Source organism: Nomascus leucogenys, chromosome 3, assembly GCF_006542625.1.
Source record: "Nomascus leucogenys isolate Asia chromosome 3, Asia_NLE_v1, whole genome shotgun sequence".
NCBI lineage: Eukaryota > Metazoa > Chordata > Mammalia > Primates > Hylobatidae > Nomascus > Nomascus leucogenys.
The window spans coordinates 54,391,041-54,408,739 of NC_044383.1; the positions used below are offsets into that span (position 1 = coordinate 54,391,041).

The 17,699-nt window shown below is 36.9% G+C and overlaps 1 protein-coding gene across 6 annotated transcripts in view; it reads right to left on the reverse strand.

The window, feature by feature from the left end:
* Window positions 1-17,699, reverse strand: part of SENP6 (SUMO specific peptidase 6) — a 118,455-nt gene that overhangs the window by 88,090 nt on the left and 12,666 nt on the right. For 2 of the 6 annotated variants that reach the window (XM_030809312.1, XM_030809311.1), the window contains exons 2-4: window positions 10,086-10,179; window positions 9,757-9,801; window positions 7,774-7,834 (exon numbers count right to left, since the gene is read on the reverse strand). In XM_030809312.1, the coding sequence (XP_030665172.1) occupies window positions 7,774-7,834; window positions 9,757-9,801; window positions 10,086-10,179 (200 nt within the window). Of the gene's footprint in view, window positions 1-7,773; window positions 7,835-8,875; window positions 9,178-9,756; window positions 9,997-10,085; window positions 10,180-17,699 lie in introns of those variants that run through there. The other 4 variants (XM_003271132.3, XM_030809313.1, XM_030809315.1 and 1 more) reach the window with 3 other exon arrangements.

Sequence of the window (17,699 nt, forward strand, 5' to 3'; positions counted from 1 at the left end):
GGCTTTCTTGATCATATAGTCTCTGTTGTATCTACTCAACTCTGTCCAAATATTCAAATCTGTTGTTGTAGCACAAAAGTGGCCATAGACAATTTATAAATAAGCATGGCTGTTTTCCAAGAAAACTTTACTTACGGACACAGATTTAAGTTTTATATTATGCTCACATGTCATGAAATAGAATTCATTTGATTCTTTCTTCCAAGCATTTAAAAATGTAAAAACCATTGTAGCTAACAGACAATAGCCTTCAGGGTAGAGCCTTAATGTGACAACTCCTGTTTATAACATTAATCATTAAGTAACTAATAAGCATAGCAAGTTAATAGAATTTAAGTTCCACAAGAACAAAAAAGTCTGTTTTGCTCCAACACTTAGAACACTGTCCTCAATATGTATTTGCTGCATCAATGAACAGTTCATTGAGAATACTAAACATGTAAAAATTATCAATGTTATCTTCCACCCAAAATTATCACATCATGTAATTTAAGGAAAGTACTGATACTCAGGAAGTTTAGCACCGAAGAATATCAGATAATAAGAAAAACTAATAGAAACCATTAAGTTAGAGACATATGTATGTTAAAAGCACTTAAATTCTGAAAAACAAAGAAATTGAAACGGTAAAAAATTAGACACACTATCGAAAATACAACCTTGAAAGAGAACCAACAGCAGTTCTATAAATGATAAATGTCACTGAAATTTTTAAAAAGTAAAAAAAGAAAAAAATACAATGTATGGATTAAATAGCAGCTTAGATAGAGCTAAAGAGAAAAGTAAATTGGAAGATACAGCTAAAGAAATTACTCAGAATATGGTACAGAGATATACTTCTTCATTCCATTAGCCATTTTTTTTTTTCCTTTTTTGCTTTTAAACATAAAATATAGGTCACAGGATTTTTTTTTTTTTAAATGATGGTTTTATGTCTATTAGAAGGTCTAGAAATAATAATGTAGAAAGGTAAAATCCACAGAAATAATGACTAAAATGTTTTCTTAACTAACAAAAGATATAAATCCCTTAAAAGAAGCACAGTGAAACTGCAGAAGTCCAAAGGCAAAGAGAAGATGCTGTGAAAGAGAAGGGGAAAGGTATGAAGACACTGTGAACTAAAATAAAGGATTTCTCCTAATTCCACACTCATTTTCAAATGGAGAAACCCGTCTATAATAGTTTAAACCAATGATCCATATGGACCTGAGAAAAGAAAAATAGCTCAGAGCAGTCTGAGCTCTGTGAGATATGCAAAATTTATCAGGCCCAGAGAGACATAAGTAAGGGACTTCAGTCATAGTCCCCGACCTATGCCCAAAGGCAATTATTTAAAGGTGTTTTGTGCTTTTTCTTGCCTGTAGTTTCCTGACTAGCAGATAAATTACCTAAAATGTTGGCCGAGCAGCTCACGCCTGTAATCCCAGCACTTTGGGAGGTCAAGGCTGATGGATCACCTCAGGTCAGGAGTTTGAGACCAGCCTGACCAACATGGTGAAACCCCGTCTTTACTAAAAATACAAAAATTTGCCGGGTGTGGTGATACATGCCTGTAATCTCAACTACTCAGGAGGCTGAGGCAGAAGAATGGCTTGAACCCAGGAGACGGAAGTTGCAGTGAGCTGAGATCATGCCACTGCACTCCAGCCTGGGTAGCAAGAGCGAGACTCCATCTCAAAAAAAAAAAGTTATCACAAGTTGCACATTGTGGCCCTATTATCTTCATGTTCCAGGAATTTGTGATACAAAGTATGGCCAATCAATATCTATTGTTAGCTATTTTAATGTAAATTCTTGTTAAACAACTTAGGAATAGTCTCTTCTTTTTTCCTTAAAAAACTCACTCATAACTGCTGCTAATTAAAGCATACATGTGGGACAACCTAAATCTATGCTCCCAGGTTGCAGTCCTCAAATGTGGCTCACATAAACTCACTATATTAATTTTTACTCTATTAACTTATTAACTATGTTAATTTTGCCTCAGTTTCTTCCTTTAGCTTGACAGACCTATACGTTACCTGTAAGCTATTCAAAATCCAAGTAGATACATGTATATATCCCTGGGACACACAAAGATCTTCTGAAGGATTATCAAGCATGGTAGCTTTAGTCATGGTAATCAATTTTTAAATCCTCAATCTGGCAGGGCGTGGTGGCTCACAGCTGTAATCCCAGCACTTTGGGAGGCCAAGGTGGGCGGATCACCTGAGGTCTGGAGTTCGAGACCAGCCTGGCCAACATGGTGAAACCTTGTTTCTATTAAAAATACAAAAACTAGCCAGACATGGTGGCGCACGCCTGTAGTCCCAACTACTCAGGAGGCTGAGGCAGGAGAATTGCTTGAACCTGGGAAGGCGAAGGTTGCAGTGAGCCAAGATCATGCCACTGCACTCCTGCCTGGGGGCCAGGAGACTCTGTCTCCAAAAAAAAAAAAAAAAGGGCTGTATTGGCAAAAGCATATAGAAATTAACAAGATTTCAGTTTTTCCAATTATTTCTGAGAGTGTTTGGTTAAAACAAAACAAAACAAAGAAACCTAAAAGTAACAAGTATACTAGCTATTCAAATCTTGGTAAAGCTTTTTTAGTGTATTTCTCAAAATCTGGAAGGCCAATACCTAATGACTGGACTACAAATTATTTTTAATTTTTAAATGTTTGACTACTATGTAATTTTTGGCATTTAACTCAAAAGGAAAGAACTGTGGCCAGGCACGATGGCTCATGCCTGTAATTCCAGCACTTTGGGAGGCCAAGATGGGTGGATCACTTGAGGTCAGGAGTTCAAGACCAGCCTGGTGGCCAACATGGCAAAACCACTAAAACTACTAAAAATACAAAAATTAGTCAGACATGGTGGCAGGCACCTGTAGTCCCAGCTGCTTGGGAGGCTGAGGCAGGAGGATCGCTTGACCCTAGGAGGAAGAGGCTGCAGTGAGCCGAGATTGCCCCACTGTACTCCAGCCTGGGAGACAGAGTGAGATTCTGTCTCAAATAAAAAAAGAACTGTATGATAATACTATAGCAAAACTACTTCCATATTTATCTATTTAGAATGTAACCAGGATTTCTCAGCACTTGTATCTAACAAAAAAGTTTAAAAAGAAATTTCCCTCCATAAATATGTACAATTGTTACGTGTCGATTTTTAAGAAAGAGTAAAATTGTTCTGAAAGTTTCATTCAGATAATACAGATTCATGAATAGATGAACTAAATGAATAAAAAGGGAAATCATCAGCCTCCCCCATTTTAAAAGATAAATTTCCAACATTATTTTGCATAATAAATTTAATAATTATAAATATCTGTAATAATACTTTTTAGATCAAGTGTTCATTAATAATTATAATGATAACTCAGTTTTTAAAAAAACAAACTTTAGTAGCAGGAGTTTTACTTAATGTTAAGATTCAGTGAAGTTTATCTTCAGTGAAAAATATCTCTATTAAAGTGTGATAGGATAATAAAAAGATTTTCAATTACATAAAAGTATATCGTATTAAGATTCTGCAGGAAAACTGAACAAAAGAAATACGAACTTAAGAGGGAAAAGGCACAATATAAAATTTCTAACTGTTAAGAGATGGTCCATGTATACTTAAAATAGATGATACTATCATATCACAATGATCTTTAGAGTTCACTAAATAAATCAATGTGTCCTGTAGGTTTTACTTTAAAACATAAATATTTACATTTAAAAAATATGTAATAAAGCATATACTTTTACAAAAAATCATAAGAAATCTGAAAGCAGGCCAGGCGCGGTGGCTCACGCCTGTAATCCCAGCACGTTGGGAGGCCGAGGCGGGCAGATCACAAGGTCAGTTCGAGACCAGCCTCACATGGTGAAACCCTGTCTCTACTAAAAATATAAAACATTAGCCGGGCATGGTGGCGCACGCCTGTAATCCCAGTGACTCAGGAGACTGAGGCAGGAGAATCCCTTGAACCTGGGAGGTGGAGGTTGCAGTGAGCCGAGATCACACCACTGCCCTCTGGCCTGAGGGACAGAGCAAGACTCTGTCTCAAAAAAAAAAAAAAAAAAAAAAAAACAATCTGAAAGCTACATATGTGTACATGAAGACCAATGCCCTATGTAAGTTAGTGATAGAAAACATCTTTTATTTTTTATTTTTATTTCTGGTAGAGTCTCATTTTGTCACCCAGGCTGATTTCAAACTCCTGGCTTTGAACGATCCTTCCGCTTCATCCTACCAAGGTGCTGGGATTACAGGCAAAAGACACCGTGCCTGCTCACATCTTATTTTCATCTACCAAGTTCACTCCTTTTTTTCTGCTTTTTTCTTGTCTATCTAAAGAACACCTAAAAAGCAGCACTTCAGGAAATCCAGATGCTAAAATAAAAGCTAGGAAAATCTGCAATGGGAAAAACCTTAGAGTTTTTCAGCATGAATAACTTTATAAAGAAAAACTTAATAGTATTAACAGAAAAACATCAAATTCAGTAATTTCCTCAGGACAGGCACAGTGGCTCACGCCTATAATCCTAGCACTTTTGGAGGCCAAGGTAGGCAGATCATTTGAGGTCAGGAGTTGAAGACCAGCCTAACAACATGGTGAAACCCCACCTCTACTAAAATACAAAAATTAGCTGGTTTGGCGGTGTCCGCATGTAATCCCAGCTACTCAGGAGGTTGAGGCAGGAGAATCACTTGAATCTAGGGAGGCAGAAGCTGCAGTGAGCCGATATCGCGCCATGCACTCCAACCTGGGCAACAGAGTGAGACTCAGTCTCAACAGATAAAGAAATAAATAAAATAAATTTCCTCAAATTATGACAAAATAGAGCTGTTGCAGAGGGAAAAAACAAACCCAGAAAAGGAAAAAAAAGTAAATGTTAAAAGTTCTTTAAATTCTTACACTGTAAATACAGGAAATATGTGAAGGTGCTATGTTCAGATCAGCAAAAATTCAAGTATGACTACATATTTTGCAAGATTACAGGGAAATAGAGTCATACACTGCTAGTGGGAATGACTAATGTTAACACCTATAGATGGGGAATTTGGCAGTATCTAGCAAAACTACACGTGAATTTCACCTCTGAAATAGCAACTTCAATTCTAGGAATCTATCCCACAAATATACTACACAGATATGAAAAAATATATATGCACAAGGTTTTAGTAAAGTCTTATACATAATAGCAAAAGACTAGGGAAAAAAATCTCTATTCATCAGTAGGGACAAACTGAATATCTACAGTATATCCATCCAATGAAGTACTATATAACAATAAAAAGGATGATAAAGATTTGTAAATACTTTGCTGTAGAGTGATCTACATAACATACTGTCAAGTAAAAAAATCAAGGTGTCAACAAACAGTGTGGATAGTTTTTCCAAGAAAAGTGGTATATGCTTACATATATATATATAAAAAGCTAAGCCACATAATTTTTAAAACAAGTCACTTACAGGGAAAAAAGAATAAAGGGAATCAAGACAAAATTAGATTTCTCTGAAAATTACGTCTTTTGAGATGTGATGCTGAAACCATCCAAAAAATTTACATAATAAAAATAAAAATTAAAATAAAATGCAATTCCTCACTATAAAAAACAAAATTAAAAAAAATAAAACAACAAACCTAACTCTCTATTCAGCTGGTAGAATACCAAACAGAAATAAACAATTTCAAATTACTTAAAAATATACTAATTTAAATACATATTCCTAGTGGGACTATACATATACCTCCTAGTGTCACCAAAAACAAGGAAACAAAATAATTTGAAAATCATTTTATTAGTAATTATGTGGGCATTACTATTGTGAAACTATTTTATATATCTAATAAGACAAAGCAAATAAAAGTGGGTTTTTTTGTTTTGTTTTTTGTTTGGAGACTGAGTCTCGCTCTGTCACCCAGGCTGGAGTGCAGTGGCACAATCTCAGCTCCTTGCAACCTCCGCCTCCTGAGCTCAAGCAATTCTCCTTCGTCAGCCTCCCAAGTAGCTGGGACTACAGGCGCCCACTACCATGCCTGGCTAATTTTTCTATTTTTAGTAGAGATGAGGTTTCAACATGTTGGCCAGGCTGGTCTCGAACTACTGACCTCAAGTGATCTGCCTGCTTAAGCCTCCCAAAGTGTTGGGATTACTGTCATGAGCCACCATGCCCAGTCCCAAGTAAGTTATTAAATTAACATCATTAGGAACAAAGACAGTAGACTCAAAAGCCTTTAAAAGAAAAATGATATATCTGATGACACAAGGAAATATATTTTCCCCACGGCAATAGCCACCATAAGCAAAGACAAAAGACTAGTGAAAAAACTGAGTTAAAATTTTAGTAATGGCCAGGCGCGGTGGCTCACGTCTGTAATCCCAACACTTTCGGAGGCAGAGATGAGAGAATCACTTGAGGCCAGGAGTTCATGACCAGTCTAGCCAAAATGGTGAAACCCGGTCTCTAATAAAAATACAAAAATTAGCCAGGCATGGTGGCGTATGCCTGTAATCCCAGCTACTCGTGTGGCTGAGGCATGAGAATTGTTTGAACCTGGGAGACAGAGGTTGCAGTAAGCTGAGATTGTGCCACTGCACTCTATTCCAGGCAACAGAGCCAGACGCCGTCTCAAAAAAAAAAGACACACACACACACGTATATATATTAGCAACTAGTATCACAGCAAAGGGCAAATTTCTCCAAAATACCTTATTTCATCAAACCTATAACATTATTATACAATACACCATTATTGTATGTACTACAGCACAAAATTTTTTATTTTTTAGAGATGGAGTCTCACTATGTCGCCCAGGTAGTCTCAAACTCCTGGCCTAAAGCAATTCTCCCACCTTGATTTCCCAAAGTGCTAGGATTACAGGTGTCAGCCACTACACCTGGCCAAAAACATTTTTTAAAAATAATTAAAGCATTTCACGCTATCTTAATAAGATGCATCTAGATTTCAAAGATGTCAAAATGTGAAAAAAAGTGTGTCTTAGACTAAATATAAAAATAATTCCTATGAATAATATTCTGAAGACCAGATAGAAAAATGGGCAAAGGATATTAACTGACAATTATTTTAAAAAGAATTAGACTATACATATGAAATGATGTTCAACCTCACAAAAAATAAAATGGAAATTAAAACTACACTGAGATACTAGTTTTCATTGGCAAAGATCAAAGGTTGATGACATTATGATAGATGTGTGGGGAAACAGATACGTTCAGATATCGATGGAACAAGTGTAAATCTGGTATGCCAAAATTAGAAATGGACCTGTCCTGATAAAGCAGTGCAACTTCTAGGAATTCATTCTACAGATATGCTTGTATGTGTGCAAAATAACCCATATAGAAGGCTAATTTACAGATTATTTTAGAAAAAAATTAAAAAGTTGACAACACTATAAATATCCATCAATAGGTGGAATTGGTTAATGGTATATAATACAATGGAATACTATGCACTCACTGAAAAGAATGAGGTGCTTTTTATGAACTCTTACAGATGGTCTCCAAGATAATATATTAAGTTAAAGGAAGATCAGAAAAACCATGCACCGTATATTACCAATTGTGTAACATGGGAGGTGGAAATATTTCTCTTCTTTATAATGCATGAAACATTCCCAAAGTGATAAGTAACAAACTGGGAACACCACTTGCCTCTGGAGTGAAGAAAGTGGGTAACTAGGGTTTATAATTTAAAAATAGTAAGTCTTCTTTTGAGGTAACAATTTTTTTGTATATAACATAAAAGAAAAAAATATTTTAAGCAACACTTGCCTTTTTTCCTTTTGAGGTTTCAGAATCCTCATCTTCATCCACACTGAGCAGATCTGTCCCACTACACAGAAAATAAGGGGAAAAAACCTTAAGTAGCAATCACAATCCTTATATTAAATTCTGAGGTTTTATCCTCTATGCTCACCTAATTAAGGGAATCAGCAAACTTTTTCTGTAAAGGGCCAGACCACAGGCTTTGCAGGCCATATGGTCTCTGTAGAAGCTACTCGTATGTTGTATGAAAACAGCCATAAACAATACATGTGGCTATGTTCCAATAAAAATTATTAACTGAATTAGGTGGCACACAAGATTAGCCCATGGATCATAGTTTGCTGAACCCTACAATAAATGAACACATAATTCTGTTTATTTAGTTATGGATTTTATATATTCTCACTCATTTTTCCTTTTTGTCTTAGATTGAAAATTAAGGGTAGAAAGAGAAACGAAGAAATGAACTGAAAGGAAAAAAAGCCTTAGCTAATGAAAAGGAAGTAATTCCAGTGGTATTACCATGGTAAAATAGTTATACTTCTACCACTCTTGGAAATATCAACCCTTCATTGAGAAATCACTGGCCTGAAATTCTAAATGATTAAACTAATGTATCTATTAACAGGTTCATGTTAATAGATGCATGTTCAAAAAGCTGATGTCCCTGAGACTCATGATGAACCAAAAAGTACAATTCAGAAATGAAATGTACAGGACAGCTAGCACCGTAAAGACAGTTTTTAAAAAATGTATAACTACAGTAAACCTGCCACCAAAGAAGGTCAAATACAACCTTTTCGAAGACAACTCAGCTATTTATTGTAAAGTCCTAGATATTTACACAAAAATGTAAAATGTTTTATTACTGTTTATATACATCCCAACTTTTTTTAATGATAAAGTCTCTCGTAAACATTTTACAAACATGTTTAAAAAGTGGTATATTTTCTATGCAGCTTAATTTCAGATTTAATTCTAATTTTTCAAAACTATATGCATACCGAATATAACAATAATTGTTTTATATTTTAAAGTAATCAGAAAAAGTATAAAAGAAATGAAAGAAAGAAAACCATAAAATACTGACTTTAAATGAGAGACTTACCATTTCAAAGCTCTCCTTCAAATAAAACTTCAAATCAACATCTCATCGGTGAAGGCACATAAAGTGGTAATGATGAACGGAGCTGTTGCCCAGACAGAAGTGAAGCACCTACAATATTTAGCCAATATATTCTGAATGACTTCTTGTATAAAAATTTCTTTAACATATTTATAGTTTTGGTAGAACTTTGTGTGTATATTTGTGTATCTCTGAATTTGCTGTTTATTTTGGCCAGCAGAAAACCAGATCAATAAATCAAAAAACTAAAAACAATGTTTTTGTTTTTGTTTTGCTGAGACGGAGTCTTACTCTGTCGCCCAGGCTGGAGTGCAATGGCATGATCTGGGTTCACTGCAACCTCTACCTCCCGGGTTCAAGTGATTCTCCTGCCTCAGCCTCCTGAGTAGCTGGGATCACAGGTGTGTGCCACCACGTCCAGCTACTCTTTTGTATTTTTAGTAGAGATGAGGTCTCACCATGTTGGCCAGGCTGATCTTGAACTCCTGACCTCAAATGAACCACCTGCCTTGGCCTTCCAAAGTGTTGGGATTACAGGTATGAGCCACTGTGCCCAGCCAAAAAACTAAATGTTGAATTTTAAAAACAAATCTCCCGAGAAACAAAAAGTTCTGTTAAAACTATCATTTAAAATTTTTACACAACAGTCATTCCAAGTAGATTAACAAAGTGTAATGAACACTTTGCTTAACTTCTGTCTGGGTAAACACCTGTGTTTATCATTTATAATGGTTCTGCTTTCTCTGGTAAGAATCTGACCTAAGATGGATGTGGTAGGGGTGGTGGTCACAACTGGGGAAGAAAGATACTGTAGTATTTAAACTTTCATACAAAATGCAAGGGTCTTATCTGGGTTCACTTACTCATGATAAATGGTGGATTTCCAAATTGCTGCCTGAACAGAATGCCTTTTTAAAAAACAAAAAACAATTTTCTTATTTTGAAGCCTTCCATTGTACAGTCAATTTTTAATTGTAAGGTTACACGTACTATAAGCATATATTTATACATTTCAAAAGATGGAGAAAATAACAGTAAAATTATTTATCAATAAAGAATTGCGACTGTGAAAGAGTTAAATGTTTTCTTAAGAATACCATACTCCTAAAAATATTTTCATAGAATAGAAATTGTTTTTCTAATGAGAAGTTTTATTCTTATAAAATATCTGAGGGAAAAAAAAAATCCTTACTCTTTATCTGTATCTCCTTCACTTTCTTCTTCATGATCAAAGCTCCAATTATTTTTAAAACCTCCATCTCTCTTAGACTCTGATCTAGCCAAAGCTGAAATAAAAACAAACTGCAGTAAGTATTCATTAATAGAGCTATTCAATACAAAACAAATATGAGCATTTCCCAAGCTCTTTGACTATTCTAGATTTTGTTCTAATTTGCTTGCCTTTGTCTATTTTTTGTAAACATCTGATTTCCTCCAAAGAGAAAAAGAAGACATTAAAATCTGTTTTTACTAATTCATAATCATCCATACATGTATTTGCTACACAAAGAAACTCAAGATTAGAAAACTATAATAAAAATGGAGGGCACATGAATATGTATGTATATAAAATCAGCCCTAAATCTCATCTTTGATCACTGATTCTAGAAATAAGTACCTATAAATAGTTTGCTTGCCTTCTTCATGAGAACTATATCCAGACTGCTAGACCCTCCCTTAAACTCAATGATACCTGCCTTTTAACAGAAGAAAAACAAACAAGGTTTTCTGTTTTGGCAATGTGGTTAAAATTTGACAACCTGAAAAACTCTGGATCAGAACACTAAATGTGCTCATTATGAATTTTAAAAAATTTTATAAGTGCATGGCTGAAACGCCTTGAATCCATTAACAACTAGAAGGTGGGAACCCAGAGAGCTAAATGAAATTCCAAAGATGGCATTTCTCTCTTGGTACCGTATGACCAAAAACCCGATGTCCTTAGAACCCAGGCTTTATTAGGTTAACCTCAAGGCCCCAGCAAAATGAGATGTCAGACTGAAAACCAGACAAGCTGAAGGGCAACATTCTGACTGGGTGAACTAGGGAAAAACAAAACAGAACAAAAAACTCACTGAAGAGGCAGTGGGGATAATTCTGATGTCTTATGCTTGGCTCTGGCCTTTTGAGTTGAACTAAAGACAAAGTACATCCACCCCATGGTCAGTGCTATGGTCTGAATGTTCCCAAATTTATATGGTGAAATCCTAACCCCAAGATACAGATGGTATTAAGAGGTGGGGCCTGTGGGAGCTGATTAGATAACGAGGGCACAGCTCTCACGAATGGGATTGGTGCCCTTATCAAAGAGGCCCAATGGAGCTTGCTTGCCCCTTCCATTCCGTGAGGAGTCAGCCAGAAGGCACCATTTGTGAAAAAGTGGGACCTTACCAGATACTGAATCTGGACATCTTGATCTAACTTCCCAGCTTCCAGAATTCTGAGAAATGTGAGGTTTAACTGAATCTGGATATCCTGATCTAACTTCCCAGCTTCCAGAATTCTGAGAAATGTGAGGTTTAAAGACTACTCAGTCTACGGACTTCAATACAGCAGCCCGAATAAACTTGACAGTTAGGAAATCCCTAATCATAAGAGACCACAATTAACTAGGGTTTGTAGCCAGAATTTTCACAACTTTACAAGGCCATGAAAAACCCATAATTAAAATATCCTCCCATGAAAAGATGCTCAGCATCACTAACCATTAAAAAATGCAAATCAAAACCATTATGAGATACTACTTCTCACCCATTAGGATAGCTTTTTTTTTTTTTTTTTTTTTTTTGAGGCAAGGTAGCCCAAGCTGGAGTGCAGTGGTGCCATCATGGCTCACTGCAGCCTTGACCTCTTGGGCCCAAATGATCTTCCCGCCTCAGCCTATGGAGTAGCTGGGATCACAGACACATGCCACCATGTTCAGGTAATTTTTAAATTTTTTTGTAGAGGTGAGGTCTTGCCATTTTGCCCAGGCTGGTCTCGAACTCCTGGCCTCAATCCATCCTCCCTGCCTCAGCCACTCAAAGTGCTGGGAATACAGGTGTAAGCCACCCTGCCTGGCTGCTATTATTTACTTTAAAAATGGAAAGCAACACGTATTGGCTAGGAGGTGGGAGAAACTGCAACTCTTGTGCATTGCTAGTGGGAATGCAAAACAGTTCAGGCACTGTAGAAAAGAATTTGGCAGTTCCTCAAAAAGTTAAACATAGAATTACCATATGAGCTAGCAATTTCACTTCTAGGGAGACATCTAAAATAACAAAAGCATGTATTCAAACAGACAATTGTATGCCAATGTTCATAGTTGCATTATTCACAGTAAGCTAAATGGTGGAAACAACCCAAATTTCTATCAACAGATTAATAAACACAATATAGTATGTGTGTACATATGTTCACACACACACACACACACACAGCCACAACAGAATGTTATTCGGCCTTAAAGGGATACAAATTGGATACAGGATACAAGATGGATGAACCTTGAAAACAGTTACTAAGTGAAATAAGCCAGACGCAAAAGGACAAATATTGTATGATTCCACATATATGAGGTACCCAGAATAGGTAAATTCATAGAGACAGAAAGTAGAATCAAGGTTACCAGAGGCTAAAGGAAGTAGAGAAATGGAGAATTACTGTTTAACCGGTACACAGTTCTTGTTTATGATGATTTAAAAGATCCAAAAATAAATATTGGTGGCAGCTGCACAACATTATAAATGTACTTAATACCAACGAACTGTATAAATATACCCTTAAAAATGGTTAAACAGTAACTTACATGTTATGTATATTATACCACAATAAAAAACTGCTTTTAAAAGGAAAAAAAAAAAAAACAGCCTGAAAGCAACTAACACAAGCAAACATAAATCCTCTCTAAAAAATATAAAACTTCAATGCAAGCCTGAAAAAAAAGTTTCAGAAATATCATGAACAGGAGGAAATAAGTCTTAATGAGCAAACCATCAGTATACATGAAACTTCCTAGCATGTATACTGGGATTGAAAACATAAGTAAATAAATAGTAGATGATGGAAACAAGGTTTCTCCCTGTCAGATAAAGAAGTTACAAATAAGCAAGAGAGGAAAGATAGAATGAACCCTATGGTGCTAGGTTAGAGTCAGACATGCCAGCATGAACTCACATTTATTTAATACATACACAGATGTACAGGTATGTTGTAACATGGGTTAGTATAGAGAGCTAGGGCTGCTTTCTTAAGAGGGTCTAGAAGCAATGACACCCCAGTAGCAACAAAAACACCTACAATTAGATCTTGGTTTCTAAATACCATTCTCTCTAATAAAAGGAGCCAGGGCTCCTAGAAGAAATGACTGATTCTAGGCCAGAGGCAGAAAAAACACCAACATGAACCTGGTGTAACTTACAGGGTCAGAATGCAAGAAAACCATTATTTTTTTTTTAAAGATGGGGGTGTGTCAAAAGGTTACAGAAGCCAACTTGAAAGAATTCCCAACGGCCAAAGTTGGAACAATTTTAGCAAAAATAAATAACATCGGCATTGGGTTATAACTCCTAAATAAAATAAACATTCCCGAATCCATACTGATAAAAACAGATGATTGAATAAATAAATAAATGGAAAGAAGGGACACATGTTCCTTACAGAAGAATTCCAAATAATATAAGCATATACTCCCTTCTCCAAAGATAAAAATGAATTTTCCTTCCCTTGAGTATGGGCTCACCTTGGTAACTTACGCCAAAAACACAGACATAAAAGGGAGGAAAAACTAACTGACAATGGAGAAACCTGACAAACACTACCTCAGCCAAGTGATCATAGTTAACATTCATAGTGATATGTCTTATTCATGGCATGTACCCTTTAATATGGTATGATGAAAATAGCCCTTCAGCACTGTGATCCTTTCCCTAAAACTCATAATCCCAGTTTAATCACAACAAAACATCAGACAAACCCAACCTGAGGGACACTGTGTAAAATACCTGTATACAGTATTTTGTACAACTGTCAAGGTTATGAAAAAGAAGGAAAGATTAAGAAACTGTGAAAGAACACAGTATACTAAGGAGACAAGACAATCAAATCCAAAGTCCTGGATTGGACTCTCGAATATGAAAAGGTTGTTAATGGCATTACTGGTGAAACCCAAAATAAAGTTTGTAGTTCAGGGAATAGTAATAATACTATCACACAAATGTTAAATTTCATAGTTGTGACAAACATACACTGGCTATATTTGGTGGTAACATTAGTGGAGGCTGAGTAAAAGTTATATAGAAGTTCTCTAAACCGGCTGGGCGCAGTGGCTCCCGCCTGTAATCCCAGCACTTTGGGAGGTGGAGGCGGAGGCGGAGGCGGGCGGATCACCTGAGGTCGGGAGTTTGAAACCAGCCTGACCAACATGGAGAAACCCCGTCTCTACTAAAAATACAAAATTAGCCGGGTGTGGTGGTGCATCACGCCACTGCACTCCAGCCTGGGCAACAAGAGCGAAACTCTGTCTCAAAAAAAAAAAAAAAAAAAAAAAGGAAATAAATTCTCCAAACAATCATTGAAACTTCTATATAAATTTAAATGAATTCCAAAAGCCAAAAGAAAAAGTTTTAAAACACCAAAGGCTGGGTGCAGTGGCTCATGCCTGTAATCTCAGCATTCTGTGAGGCTGAAGTGGGCAGATCACTTTAGCCCAGGAGTTTGAGACCAGCCTGGGCAATATGACAAAATACTGTCTCTACAAAAAAATACAAAAAAATTAGCCTGGCATGGTGGTGCGTGCCTGTAGTACCAGCTACCCAGGAGACTGGGATAGGAGGACTGGACGGAGGATCAATTGAGCCTGGGAGGTTGAGGCTGCAGTGAGCTATCATCACACCACTGCAATCCAGCCTGGGTGACACAGCGAAAACAGTCTCAAAAATACATAAATAAAAATTAAAAAACACAATGTAAAATGAACCTATGTTTCAAAAGTCAAAAGAGACATTGTAATGTTTATGCACTAAAGGAACTGGGGTTCTTTACACACAATTCTTTTTTTTTTTTTTTTTTTTTGAGATGGAGTCTTGCTCTGTCGCCCAGGCTGGAGTGCAGTGGCGCAATCTCAGCTCACTGCAACCTCCGCCTCCTGGGTTCAAGTGATTCTCCTGCCTCAGCCTCCTGAGTAGCTGGGATTACAGGCGCATGCTACCACGCCTGGCTAATTTTGTATTTTTTAGTAGAGACAGGGTTTCACCACATTGGTCAGGCTGGTCTCGAACTCCTGACCTTGTGATCCACCCGCCTCGGCCTCCCAAAGCACTGGGATTACAGGCGTGTGCCACCGCACCTGGCTGTTTACACATAATTCTAACAAACTCAATCATAACCTAATTGATATTAGATTAGAACCTCCATGGAAGTAATAATTTCCAGTGAGAGAAAAAATAAATTATAAAAAGAAAAGAGATTTTTAAAAGTCTGGGGGCAAACTGGAGTGGGGACAAAAACTTAAAATCTTCAAAAGTCCTTGAGAGTATCACTACATTTCAATAACTTGTTATGGCTGACATTTGTAATTATGAGAGCAGAAAATTATGTCCACTGTATTCTAGTTAGAAAATTAAGGAGATGGAAAGAAAAAGGTTAAAGGGAGATCCCAATTAAATATCACAAATTAAACACATAAAGTTTTCTCCATATCCTCCACTAAAATGACAATAATGGAAAGAGGAAGAAAAGTAGCAACCCATAAGAACAAAAAGAACCAGAGAGGAGATAATAGTAGAAGAGAGATTAACAAAAGTGAAAAAAGATAAACATCTGGTGGATGAATAGGAACTAGTATGGTTGACCAAAGAAAGCAAAAACCTAAATGTCTATGAGGGCACAAGTTACCAAATGAACACAAGAAGCAAAAGAAGATTTTTAATACTGCTATATCAATAAAATAAAGTGAATTCATTATGACAAATCTTCCCAAAAAAGCAAAACTCAGGCTCAGAAGGCTTCACCACTAATTTCTTTCAAACTTTTAAAAAATAGCACCAATCTTATCTGAACTTTTGCAGAAAATAAAAAAGGAACACTTTGCAGCTCATTTTATGAAGTCAGAATACTTGATCCCAAACTTGACAATGACATTCAAGGAAGGAAAATTACTGAGGAATCTCACAAAAAGACAGATATAAAACCTAAATAAAATATTAGCAAATCAAACTCAGTGATATATAAATAACATATTATAATTAAGCAGGGTTTATTCTAAAAAGCAAAAGTAAACATTTGAAAACCATAATGTCATTTACAATATCCACTCACAACAAACAAAAACGCTTAGCAGGCAGGGCACGGTGGCTCATGCCCGTAATCGCAGCACTTTGGGAGGCTGAGGTGGGTGGATCACTTGAGGTCAGGAGTTTGAGACCAGCCTGGCCGATGTTACAAAACCCTGTCTCTACTAAAAATACAAAAATTAGCCAGGCGTGGTGGCGCGCACCTGTAATCCCAGCTACTCGGGAGGCTGACACAGGAGAATCGCTTGAACCCAGAAGGCAGAGGTTGAGTGAGCTGAGATCATGCCACTGCACTTCAGCCTACGCGACACAGCAAGACTCTGTCTCAAACAAAACAAAACAAAACAAACCTCTTAGCAGGATAGACGAGATAATCCTAGCACTTTGGGAGGCCAAGGTGGGTGAATCACTTGAGGTCAGGCATTCAAGACCAGCTTGGCCAACATGGTAAAACCCTGTTTCTACTAAAAATACAAAAATGAGCTGGGTGTGGTGGTGCATGCTTGTAATCCCAGCTAATTGGGAGGCTGAGGCAGGAGAATTGCTTGAACCCAGGAGGTGGAATTGCAGTGAGCCGAGATCAGGCCACCACTGCACTCCAGCCTGGGTAACAAAGTGTGTGAGACTCTGTCTCAAAACAACAACAAAAAAAACTTGCAAACCAGGAATAGGAAGGAACTCCCTTAATCTGCAACAGGAATAACTCCCCAAACCTTCAGCAAACATCTAACTTCTCCCCAGCAATAAGCTATCAACAAGTCTATTCAAGTACGTAGTGAAGGTTCTATTGTTGGTGCAGTAAAGGGAGAAAAATCACTTGGGAACCATTATATTAATAATTGGGGGATTCAGGCATGAATCATCAATGGATGTTGAACCAGTGGTTGAAATCTGACAAGAAACAAGTTACTTACAAGGTTTCAAAGTATCTCTCCATACAATATTTATTAATTTCAAAGAGAAAGATAGTGGCTGGGTGCAGTGGCTCATGCCTATAATCCTAGCACTTTGGGAGGCCAAGACAGGCGGATCACAGGATCAGGAGTTCGAGACCAGCCTGGCCAATATGGTAATTCCCCATCTCTACTAAAAATACAAAAAAATTAGCCTGGCGTGGTGGTGCACACCTGTAATCCCAGCTACTCGGGAGGCTGAGGCAGGAGAATGGCTTGAACCTGGGAGGCAGAGGTTGCAGTGAGCTGAGATCACGCCACTGCACTCCAGCCTGAGCGACAGAGCCAGACTCTGTCTCAAAAAAAAAAAAAAAAAGATAGTAACTTTCTGCAGAAAAATCTGTCTGGTGAACACCACCTTAACTAAGTGATCAAAGTTAATTTTCCCAACAACAAGACAAATTGACATCATGGTCCCCTCAATACGACACACTGAGAAGAACAAAAAAATCATTTTTATGGCATTCCTTATATTTTAAAAAAATGCATAACCTGACTTGAATCATAAGGAAACATCAGACAAACGCAAATTGGGATTAAACTACAAAATAACCATCCTGTTTTCTTAAAAATTGTCAAGGT